General features: G+C 34.2%; 1 protein-coding gene across 8 annotated transcripts in view; it reads left to right on the top strand.

Moving 5' to 3' along the window:
* MON2 (MON2 regulator of endosome-to-Golgi trafficking) overlaps positions 1-12635 on the top strand; it is a 110861-nt gene that overhangs the window by 45152 nt on the left and 53074 nt on the right. For all 8 annotated transcript variants that reach the window (XM_086400227.1, XM_086400226.1, XM_086400229.1 and 5 more), the window contains 6 exons: positions 2814-2938; positions 3316-3452; positions 4227-4380; positions 9202-9437; positions 11228-11309; positions 11849-12033. In XM_086400227.1, the coding sequence (XP_086256353.1) occupies positions 2814-2938; positions 3316-3452; positions 4227-4380; positions 9202-9437; positions 11228-11309; positions 11849-12033 (919 nt within the window). The remainder of the gene's footprint in view (positions 1-2813; positions 2939-3315; positions 3453-4226; positions 4381-9201; positions 9438-11227; positions 11310-11848; positions 12034-12635) is intronic.

The following is a 12635-nucleotide window of genomic DNA, read 5'->3' as shown; positions in this document are numbered from 1 at the left end:
GAAATGGTCTGAGGGACCCCTGGTCTGAGGGGTCCATGGACCACACTTTGGGAACCACTACACTGAAGAATCAGTGTTCTCCCCCAGTATTCACTAGCTTATATCTTACTCTGTATAGTAGCTCAGGAGTGTAAAGATAACTCATCTTCTGTTAATATGTCGAGTGATCAGAAGAAATAAGAATGCTCCAGTCATTCAGGTACAGATATAATGTAGCCAGTGCACCATGTTCTTTCCACATTCTATCATCTGAGTTAGGTGCTCTTCTGCTCTTTTAATATGCTTAGGCTCCATGCCCAGATGTCTTTTTTTAGGAAGGTACCTTTAAGGAATTTACTAAACTTAATTATTAGTGTCTAGCATCTCTCTCTTTTGCCTTTGACTTAGTGCTTTTAAAAAGGAATGTATTAGCTAAATTGACTTGGGTAAATTCATTTTCCACCTCTGTGTGTGTGTGTGTGTGTATATATATATATATTTCTCTCACAAAGGATCTTATCACTAACAAATCCACTAGCTATAAGGTTGTTAACATTAAACAGCCCCTGGTAAATAGACTCTTGCATTTAAATATTCTCCAAGACTTTCTTCATTGTCTTCTAAGCATACAGTTATTTTAGATACTTGAGTCCCTAACAGACATGTATGTGATATTTCGATGAGAATTTCCACCAGGATGACTTTGATTCATCTTAAAATCAGTTGTTTCTTGACTATTGTCTGGTACCAAAGGACTATAGGAATTCAGAAACATTCATCACCCTTCATGCTAGTACGATGGTGTTCACGAAATACCTTTGTGCCACAAGAATTGGACGTGGGCCACAGATACCTGTTTCATACAAGTGCAACCTCTTGGGGGAAAGCTTTAACTTAGATTCATAAGGCACCTTCCATTGATACCCTTGAGAGCAATTCATTGTCCCCAGCCACTACCTTTCTGGTCAGAGTTTCACACTTGGTAGGGAGGGAGGAAGTGAGAACAAAGCTCCAGTCCTCAGAAGAAAGTCTCTCCCTTTTGCCCAAATCACAAGATTTTAGTGGCTATAGTATAAAATTGAGTGTTTGATTTATACTGTAGTCACTTTTTTCATAGGAGAGGAAATGAAAGAAAACTCTTCAAGGCAAGTTTTGTAACATTAATAATTCCCTTGATGGGACTTCTCTGGTGATGTAGTGGCTTAAGATTCTGGGTTCCCAATGCGGGAGGCCCAGGTTTGATCCCTGGTCAGGGAACTAGATCCCATGTGCCACAACTAAAGATCCTGCATGCTGCAAGTAAAAAACCCCATGCAGCCAACTATTTTTTAAAAATTTGTTTTGCTTTTATATACTTGATGTTTCTGAGATACTTTATTTTCTGGCTGTATAACCTAAGAGCCTTCAATTCTACCACCACTTTTAATTCCACTTTTACTCTAAAACAGATAAGATACATTTTGAAGGACTTACTCATGTTAAAATTGTTCAGTAGATATAACTCTTGCCCAGGGAGCCACTAGGATGATTCTTTCTTTTTTAGTTCTTTAATAAAAGGGAGTAGTTTTATTTAGAAAAAAATAATAAGCACTGTGTATATTTGCACGTCACTTTGCCATGTTTAGGGGCATTTCTACTCTTTCATTTTTCTCATTTGAGTTCTCAGCAAGGTGCAGGTTCTTTTATCCTTTATTTGTAAGAAGATTACCTGGCTTGTTATCATCAAAATTGGTGGATAAAGAAGCTGAGCCATGTGACTTAAGATCCTACTGCTTTTCAACCATATCAAGTTTAGGGCAGTCACAAACCTCTGCCTGTGACTTCCCAGTCATAGCAGTCTAAGGATTATACTGTTTTTAGTTATCCCTCTGACATTATCCTCATGATAATGTTCTATTTTTAAAGCATCTACCTAAAAGTCAGAAAATACCAGCTGCTGAGACTTTGGGCTAAAATCCTGAGGGCTACTCTAGTCTCAAAATTCCTTGCCCCACATTATGCTCACTCATTTTGGGGCACCCCCAACTGAAACGTTCAGTAACCTGCTGTCCTTGGTGTAGGAGTACGATTCAGTTTGGCCTAGCAACCACAGTGTCAAGTTAATTCTTACCTCCATGAGGTCCCAGTGTGTCCTCAACAAATATATAACAGAAACAATTCATTAACCTTTGAATAAACTGGTTACTTTTTGTTTGTTCATTCAGTTATCAGACATTTAATGAATAATGTCAGAAATATGCTTTAAATGGCATTACTAATTTACAAACAGCTTGCAGAGGAGTTGGTTTAATACCAAAGGTAAAAACTGGTAGTTAATAAAGCAACACCATGTACCTAGCCTTGTTCTGAGTACTTTATTAAATAAACTTACACCTGTCAACTGCCACAAGTTCCTTCTTGTTTTCCTACTGGAAAATATATGCTAAACATTCTTTGGCTTATTGCCTCTTTGTTTCCTAAGCAGCATAAGATCATATGAAGAATGTTTTGGTATACTGAAGGGTGCTTGAGCATACCTGATGCATGCTGTGTTCCAGGAATGAGGACAGGCTGATGGTGCAGTGTGCTTTCTAAAGAATAGGGATAAAAGATTAACGAAGTTAGAAGATCAGTAGTGTGAGTTTTTGAGGATCTATTTAGAGAGACACTGCTTATTTTGACTGTTATCTTTTCCATATATAACTACTTATTTTTCTCCACTGCCCATTAAGGATCATAATTTATTTAAAATTAAAAGGTTGTATTTGGTTTGTCCATAGGACTAAGTTAAGAACAAGAATGTAACTTATTCTTAGATTTAAAGAAATATTATTAAAAATCTTATATTTTTTTAGGTAACTGAATGTGAAATATTTCTGTCACTTCTGGTGAAATTTCTGGATGCAGATAAACCACAGTGGCTACGAGCTGTTGCAGTGGAATCAATACATAGACTTTGTGTGCAGCCTCAGTTGTTGAGGTAAAACCTCAGCAATATTTTGTTAAATGGATAGGTTAATATTTGTGCTACTAGGGAAAGTTTATTTATTTCCAAATAATGATTTCTAAACAAAGAAAATTGTATATAGTATGTATATAGAGGGGTGTAGGTATGGACAAAAAGTGTGATTAGTGATTTCTGTCAGTTGAATTTACTGAGTTAATACGACCAAGATAATATTTTTAGGACACTGACCTTATTCTGAACCTTTGTCCAGAGTTAGTAAAGTCACTCAAGTATAATGAAGAAGTTTTAAGTATAGCGTTGAGACTGATTGATCACCATTATTTTCTGTTAAAAAATGTAAAAAAATTTAATATATATTTTCTCTAGAAACATTCAAAATTATTTTACAGGTCATTTTGTCAGTCCTATGATATGAAACAGCATTCTACCAAGGTTTTTCGTGATATTGTGAATGCACTGGGATCTTTTATCCAGTCCTTGTTTCTTGTCCCTCCTACCGGAAATCCTGCTGCAACAAATCAAGCTGGTAAAGGCTAAGTCACATTTTGGTTTTTATATCCTGCCATAATTTACAGTATTCACTATTCTGAGCAGATACTGATCGAAATCCTCTGACTAGAGAAATTTGGGTTACCTAAGTATTATATATGTTTACTTTATAGTATTTTATATTTCTTTATATTTTATATATAAGTATAAAGACTTACACTTAAAGAGTAATTTGATCACACCGAGGTAGCTGTGTTTATTTCTTTCTAGAATATATTTTCTTCTCATATACTTTCAGTTCCTCTCATCACATATGAACACAAGTTTAGGTACTAATTTTCATTTTAGAAGAATCTTCATTTGGTGCCTCTCTTTAAAGAGTGTGGTTACTACTAGGGTAGTATCTATCAGTCTTTCTTTTAATGTAACAGGTGAACATAATTTAAGTTTGGAAATCAGTGTATAACTTCTTGTTCCCTTTAACTTCTTTCACTTTCATTTTTAACTTTCTGATTAGTGGCCTTTTTTATTCTTTATTCCTACCTCTACTAAAAGATGATTTAACAAAAAATACGTTACAATGTTTGTCAGTATTTTTACTTATTAGTACCTTTGATATAAAGAAGGAAGTGGTGTTTTGGGTAGACCAGGAGACGCTCTAGTAACCAAAATAGGATTGATAAATTTCACTTATTTGCGCAGTGTCCATTCTTACAGCATAATATTAAAAAAAAACTGAACAGGTGTTTGAATATTACAGATTTGTACTTAAGTAAATTGGTATCTTTGATTGCTTTCCCTTGTCTGACAGGTAACAATAATTCAGGTGGCCCTGTCTCAGCACCAGCTAACTCAGGAATGTTGGGGATTGGTGGAGGTGTTACTTTGCTACCAGCATTTGAATATAGAGGAACTTGGATACCTATTCTGACTGTAACAGTACAAGGCAGTGCTAAAGCAACATAGTAAGTAGTAGTAGCATTATTTTGTAAGGAATGGAGTTTATATTTTATACTAAAGTATTTTTCTCTGCATTATACTTAAAATTTTAGACATACTATTTCTAACAAATTTAAGAAGTAATTTTCTTCTGTTATCTTTTGAGAATTTTATCTATGACTGGATTTTGTTTGTTTTCTTTTGTTCTAATTGAGGACAGTTAACAGCATTATAAAACAATGTGGTTTCTTTACTTAAGACCTACTCACTTGTTCCATATGACTTTTCAGTTTAACTATGTGGTTTGATTTCAGGCCTTGTGGACTTAGGTCTTCTGATACTGAGTGACTCTCAGCAAATTAGTTTACCTATTTAAAAATACCAGTGTCCTCAACTATAAAATGGGAGTAGTGATATATCTACCTTTCAGGACTTTATATGTGAAAACAGTTAAGTGTTTAACTGACTACACTTTTGGGGTTTAACACAGAACTTTTAGTGAATTAATTAAAGTGTTTAATGGATTCCACATGTGTTATTTCACAATTTTTGTCATTAGCCCTTTTTAGTTTAACAACAGTTTTTAAAATATTCAGCTGTGTATTGTTGATTTTTTCTTAAACCTTAATGAACTGAGATAGCAAACTTAGTGCTTACATAGATAAAGCAAGCAATACAATATATGTTTAACATTGCCACAGTTAACTGTGAGGCAGTTAATATATTTTGAGTAACTGATACACATAAGGGCTTCCCAGGTGGCTCAGGTAAAGAATCCACCTGCCAGGCAGGAGATGTGGGTCAGATCCCTGGGTTGGGAAGATTGCCTAGAGGAGTAAATGGCAACCCACTCCAGTATTCTTGCCTGGAAAATCCCACGGACAGAGGAAGTTGTACAGTTCATGGGGTCGAAAAGAGTAAGACACGACTTAGCGATTAAACAGCTGCAGTTGATATGTGTAATTAAAACATTATTCCAGTGACAATAAATCAAGACTCAAAGTATGAAGCAGAATCTCTGAATAGTTTAAATCGTGAATTTATCACAATGATACTTTACTGTGCAGCTTTTTATTTTGCCTGAAATTGTAAAAGTAAAGAATCATGGAAGACTGAAATATTGTTACTCTTAGTCATTTAAAAGACATTAAAATTACTAATGTCTCAGGTACGCTTTGCCTTGCTGTAAAGACTAATAATTTGAGTATACTGGAGTAAAAGTGAAAGCAAAAAAGTAAAAGTAAAAAGAAAAAGAAAGTAAAAAAGTAAAGAAAGTAAAAAAGTAAAAGTTGCTCAGTAGTGTCTTAACTCTGCAACCCCATGGACTGTACAGTCCATGGAATTCTCCAGGCCAGAATAGTGGAGTGAGTAGCCATTCCCTTCTCCAGGGGATCTTCCCAACTCAGAGATCAAACCCAGCTCTTCCACATTGCAGGCGGATTCTTTACCAACTGAGCCACCAGGGAAGCCCCTGGTGTATACTCCAGTGTACTAGAATATCAAGTTGTAAAAGAATCAGATTTCTAGCAGTGAAGGAGATATTAATAATTTACCTTACTCATTTCTCTGGGTCGTTTTTTTAAACTGAAACAATCCCAACATAGAACAAAATTGCTGCTCTTGTGGACCTGATGTTTTGGCAAATGAGGTAGTCAGTAAAGACACAAATAAACATACAGTATCACTTTGGGTAGTGATTAACTGTTTGGAAAAAAAAAAGCAAGTTATAAAGGCATAGAAAGTAAACACATTGAAGGTAGGAACAGAAAGGATATATTTGGGGAAATAAGATTAAGCAAAGACACAGTTAAAAGGAAAGCATAAAGATAATGATACAGGAAGAAAAATAAAAACAAAGGAGAGTAAATACTTGGCCAAATTGTAGAATTTCTTTTTTATTAATAAAATTCTAAAACAAATTGTTTGTTGATCCTCATCAATTAAGAGTCTTGAATTTTAACTAGTTCTGCTACTAAATACAGAGAAGGCAATGGCACCCCACCCCAGTACTCTTGAAAATCCCATGGACGGAGGATCCTGGTAGGCTGCAGTCCATGGGGTCGCTAGGAGTTGGACACGACTGAGCAACTTCACTTTCACTTTTCACTTTCATGCATTGGAGAAGGAAATGGCAACCCACTCCAGTGTTCTTGCCTGGAGAATCCCAGGGACGGCGGAGCCTGGTGGGCTGCCATCTATGGGGTCACACAGAGTCGGACACGACTGAAGCGACTTAGCAGCAGCAGCAGCAGCAGCATAGTAAGAGTTGAGTTAAAAACTGCTGATAACTGTGTCATTGTCTGCAGTTTCATTGTCTGTATCTCTCAGGCTTTTTGCGAGGAGTTAAATAAGATACATTAAAAAAAGCAAAACTTAGTGTCCCAGACTGAATTTCTCAGTAAATGATAGGTATATATAGGTGTTTTTATTGTTTATTCTGAGTTTTTCATCTTTGTAAACTTCCTACCTTATCTAATATTGATTATGATTAGGAAACCTTTAGAACTTGAGATTGGAAATTGCTTTTCTTATAATGATTTTTAATAATTTCAGTTGTGTTTTAGATGTGAGTAACATAAGATAAAATTTGGCCTTTTGTAGTTTACAATTCATGATTTTAATATATTCAAAAGTTAGGCAACCATAAGCACCATCTAATTTCAGAACTTTTTCATCACTCCAGAAGAAAAACCCATATCTCTAAGCAGTCAGTCACCAATCTCCTTTCCTACCCTTTAGTAACTACTAATCTACTTTCTGTCTCTATTGGTTTATTTATTCTGGATACTTCATATGGATGAAATAATATAATACTCTTTCGTGTCAGGCTTCTTTAACTCAGCATAATGTTGAGTAAGGTCCATCCATGTTACAGGTTGTATCAGTACTTGCTGTTTGTGGCTGAATAATAGTCCACCATATGATTATGCCATATGTTTGTTGATTGTCGGTTGATGGGCATTTGGGTTGTTTCCATTTTTGCCTATGGATAATGCTGCTATGAGTATTTGCCTGCAAGTTTTTGCATAGACATATGTTTTCATTTCTCTTGAATATATATATACCTGGAGTAGAATTGCTGGGTCCCATATAATGACTCCACGTTTAACTTTTTGATGATCTGCCAAACTGTTTTCCCACATGACCATACCATTTTGCATTTTCACCAACAATGTATGAGGGTTTAAATCTCTCCACATCCTCAGCAATACTTGTTATTGTGTTTTGATTATTGCTGTCCTAGTGGGTAAGTGTTATCTTACTGTATTTCAAATTTACATTTTCTAATGAACGATGACATTGAGCATCTCTTTGATTTGCTCATTGGCCATTTATATATCATCATGGGAGAAATGTCTTATCAAATCCTTTGCTCCTTTTTAATTGAGTTGTTATTTTTTATTGAGTTGTAGAAATTCTTAACATAGTCAAGATCTAGTGCCTTATCGGATATATGATTTGAAAAAATTTTCTCATATTCTATAGATTGTCTTTTCATTTTCTTGATAGTGTCCTTTGAAACATATTAATTTTCAATTTTGATGAATTCAGTTTATCTGTTTTTTTTCTTTTGTTGCTTATTTCAGTATCATACCTAACAAACCATTTCATAATTCGAAGTCATGAAGATTTTTGCCTGTGTTTTCTTCTAAGAGTTTTTAGCTTTAGCTCTTACATTTAGGTCACTGGTTCATTTTGAGTCAATGAGGTATGAGTCAGTGAGGTATGAGGTAGAGCTCCAACACCACTGTTTTTTAATGTGAATATCCAGTAGTTCTTTCCTCATTGAATTATTCTTTCTTCAATTTTAAGGAATTTAAAGCAACAATTCCCTGTTGTTTATGATTTAAAACAGAAGATTTTCATCTTTCCTTCTGAAAGATATGTCCTAATTTTGGAGTGTGTGTGTGTGTGTGTGTGTGTTAGTCGCTAGACACAGAGTTGTGTCTGACTCTTTGCGACCCCATGGACTGTAGCCCACCAGGCTTTTCTGTCCATGGGATTTTCCAGGCAAGAATACTGGAGTGGGTTGCCATTTCCTTCTCCAAATTATGGAGTATAACTTGCTCTAAAATTTGAATGTGACATACTGATGCTCTAAATATTATCTTACCTTGTTGACAGGTTGTATCTAAGATGATAGGAAGACAAATGTGCTGGCTGTTTCACAGTAATGCTTTTCCCTAGTATGAAAAAATTTTTTCTTCTTTATAGTATTGATTTGATTTTATAGCACCTTATTTACTTCCTTTTAAAAATTATAGTTAAGTTACAATATTGTGTTATTTTCAGGTATACAGCAAAATGATTCAGTGATGCACATAAATATATATATGTATATATACATACACAAGGAATATACAAAAGGAATATATATATTCCTTTTCAGATTCTTTTCCATTTTAGATTATTACAAGATATTGAATATAGCTCCCTGTGCTATAAGACCTACAGTAGGTCCTTGTTTACCCTTTTATATACACCTTATTTTAAAAGCACTTAAGTCAGAATTTGAGACGGTTTGTAATCTGTTTGTCTTTTTCTGTTCTGTATATGTGTTTATTTTTCTGATGTCAACAATTAATGAAAATCTTGGCACAACTTGGAGAGGCAAAAAATAAACTATTATTATTATCAGTTATGGCACTGGTCAGGCCTTAACTTTTCTAATCAGTTTCTTAGAATACCATTATGGAACCATTCTTCAAAGTAAGCAGATCTAGTGGTGGCCATTTACTTTTGCTATTAATCTTAGTTTCTGTAATGTACAAATTATGGAAATAGATTTTTATGTATTTTCATTATTGTGGCTTCTCATTAAATACCTGATTTTTTCATAATTTCAGCCTAGAGATGTTGGACAAAGTTGAGCCCCCAACTATACCAGAGGGTTATGCTATGTCCGTGGCATTCCACTGTTTGCTAGACCTTGTACGTGGAATCACTAATATGATTGAAGGAGAGTTAGGAGAAGTTGAAACAGAATGTCAGACTACTACCACAGAAGCAGTTTCTTCGCCTACACAGTCATCAGAACAGCAAGAATTACAGTCGACATCAGACCAGATGGATAAGGAAATAGGTATATTTATTATGATTCTATATTTTAAATTTTTATCTTGGAATAATTTTAAAGTTAGAGAAATTGGAAAAATAATAGTTTCCATATACTCTTCACTATGCTATCCCAACTGTTAACACTACCATATTTGCATTATTTTTCTATATATATATATCAGCATATTTTTTTCTGAACTATTTGAGAAAAAGTTTCAGACATAATTCCCCATTACCCCTTAATACTTTAAAGTGTATTTTCTAAAAATAAGAACAGTTTCCTACATAACCACAGTATAGTCACCATCAGAAATTTAGCATTAGTTCAGTTCAGTCGCTCAGTCGTGTCCGACTCTGACATGTTCATCAGTTCAATATGTCATCGAATCCCAGATGTCCTTCAGATTTTGTCTTTTACCCCTGTAATGTCTGTTATGGTCTAGGATTACATGTTGAGTTCAGTTCCATGACTCTATACCCTTCTTAAGTCTGGAACAATTCCTTAATTTTTCCATGTTATATGACCTTGACAGTTTTGAAGAGACAGGCCAGTCAACTTGGGTTTATTTTTGTTTCGTTGTAATTAGGTATAATAGATTGATTTTTGGCAGAGCTGCCACAGAAATGTTGCTGTGCTATACACCAGTGTTGTTAACTTTTATCATCTGGTTAATGTGATGTCTGCATCCTTTCTTCAGTGTAAAGTTAGTTAATTTTTGTGTAGAAATACTTTGAGACATCTAGGAGAGCTTTCCCTTCCTATTTTCTTTCATGTGTTTATTTATATTAGTACAGACCCTTGTATTCCTATTTTTTTCAAAGTGTTATCAATACAATCTGTGATTGTCATTATTTGATTTGACACTCAATTATCTGCGACATGGCCATATGGGATCCCTTTCATGCTGGCTCCTATGTCCTTTTATCATCACTAGTTCTTTTGTTGTTTTCTGACCACTGCTTTACTGTCTGATACAGCAAACTGCTCTAAGCTCATCTTGGATTTTTGTTGTATAATCCAGGGATAAGTTATTTTTCCACGGAGCCCTAGTTCATTTTAGTGGAGAGCAGTATTTATAAACTAACATATGGACACTAGATATGCTTCCCGCTGCTTGAATAGGAAATACACACATATATGAGCACGTATTTCTGTACATTTAAAAAATATATATCTATTTTAAATACCATGAGGACACACCCAATTTTCTAATTCTAGTTTAATACTACATGATGTACTTTTAACTTGCCATTTTTGGTGTTTACTTCTCCAGCAGTGAGAAACTTGATCCTATTTTACTCAATGTATTTGCTCATTTGTATGGTTTACAGTGTGTATAACCAGTCTCTTGGCTGGGCTTGCTTATTACAGTTTCGTACTGCCAGCTGGTTGCATAGGCTGAAAGTTTGGCCCAATGAAATGGAAGGGAATAGGAACTAATTTTATATGTATATTTTAAAGGTATCAGTCAGTATACAGAAAGATCTTATTATTGATATTTTAAGACAACTTAGTTTTAAGACTTCTTGGGAATTCTCTGGTGGCCCAGTGGTTAGGAACTAAGATCCCACAAACCACGTGATGTGGCAAAAAAAAAAAAAAAAGATTTCTTGGATTCTGAAACTAGTGTGGTTTTAAAATTTTCATTTATTCAGATATATATTCAAGGTTATAGCTTTAGTATTTAACAGCAGAAGTGTTTTTTGAATATTTGCTATATTATCAAGTGATGAGGGGGATTTTAGAATTTGACATGTTGTCAAGTGTTGTGACATTTGTAATTATCGTTAAACATTGTATGTGTTTCCTTTAAGTTAGTAGAGCTGTTTGGGAAGAAATGGTGAATGCCTGCTGGTGTGGTCTGCTTGCTGCACTGTCACTCCTTCTTGATGCCAGGTATTAAGTCTTTATAAATTTTATATTGCATGTGACAGGTAAAAAAAAAAAAAGCAACAAACCATTTTAAAGTGTGTATTTAAATTTATCCTGAGAATTGTTTCCTAATACTAGTTTTTTATGTTTTTAGAATATTATTATTTTTCTGCCATTCCCCTCTTCCATCATGTTATAATGGAAAATACAATCCAAAAATTACAGAATGCCTTTTTCATTTTAAGCTTTACTACTTAAGATAATTATATTAATCAATTTCTTTTATGCTTTTCTTCAGAATCATGGAATTTGCTGATTTTAAAATGTTTGATATTTTTAAGTTATATCTTTGAGTTCTTCACTATTTTCTTTGAATCAGAGTGTGTGTCATAAATTGCTTTTATCCAGTTCATATTTTCAGATGTTTATTAGTTAAAATTCCTTAAAGTAGATTGATTTTGAGTTTTTAAAATAGATTTTCTTAAAACTTTCCTGACTACCTAATTTCATTTGGCAGCATACCTAAAAATAATCATACTAAATAAAATACTTTATCTTTTCAGCACAGATGAAGCTGCTACTGAGAATATTTTAAAAGCTGAACTGACCATGGCTGCTCTTTGTGGAAGACTGGGTCTTGTAACTTCAAGAGATGCTTTTATAACTGCAATATGCAAAGGTTCCCTGCCTCCCCATTATGCTCTTACTGTGTTGAATACCACCACTGCAGCCACACTTTCGAACAAATGTAAGACTTCAGCTTCTTTAGAGTTCTGTTCATCAGGTGCTGTGACATAGTGTAGAGAGTAGATTATAGAAATTCTGAGTTCAAGCCTCTATTTTTCTACTCCCTGACTCTGACTTCTGCGAGAAGTTAATGTCCCTGAGCCTCAGTTTCTTCCATCTTACTGAAACAATGGAGGTAGGAGTAGGGAGAATAATACTAATTTTAAATAATAATTGTGAGGATAAAAGAAGATAATATCTGAAAGTCCTTTGTAAACTCTAGCATACTACTGAAATGGGAATGGTTGGGTCTTTTTGTTTTGTTTTTTAAATAGAACTAGTAGAATGGTAATGTTTGCCACCACTTAGATTGACATTCAGAAAATATTTTTTTCTTGTTGAATACTTAAAAACATTCAAGTTTGTTACATGTAATATAGGTAAATTTCAATGGGCTGTTCAGTTTTCAAACTAAAAATGTGAGTATTGGTCTCTAAGTAGAAAAGTTTACTGGGAATGTATGTTTAAAATACTAAGTGTCCTGAATTCTATTTTGCTTATGAGGCAGTTATCAAAGTTTTATAATTTGTTAAACTGCTTTAGAAAATTACTTAATATTTGCTT

This window comes from Bos grunniens, chromosome 5, assembly GCF_055505025.1.
Source record: "Bos grunniens cultivar Pamir isolate PY7600 chromosome 5, Bosgru_T2T1.0, whole genome shotgun sequence".
NCBI classification, from domain to species: Eukaryota; Metazoa; Chordata; class Mammalia; order Artiodactyla; family Bovidae; genus Bos; species Bos grunniens.
Note: the sequence above shows the minus strand (reverse complement) of the source record. Positions and strands in the feature narration are given on the sequence as shown.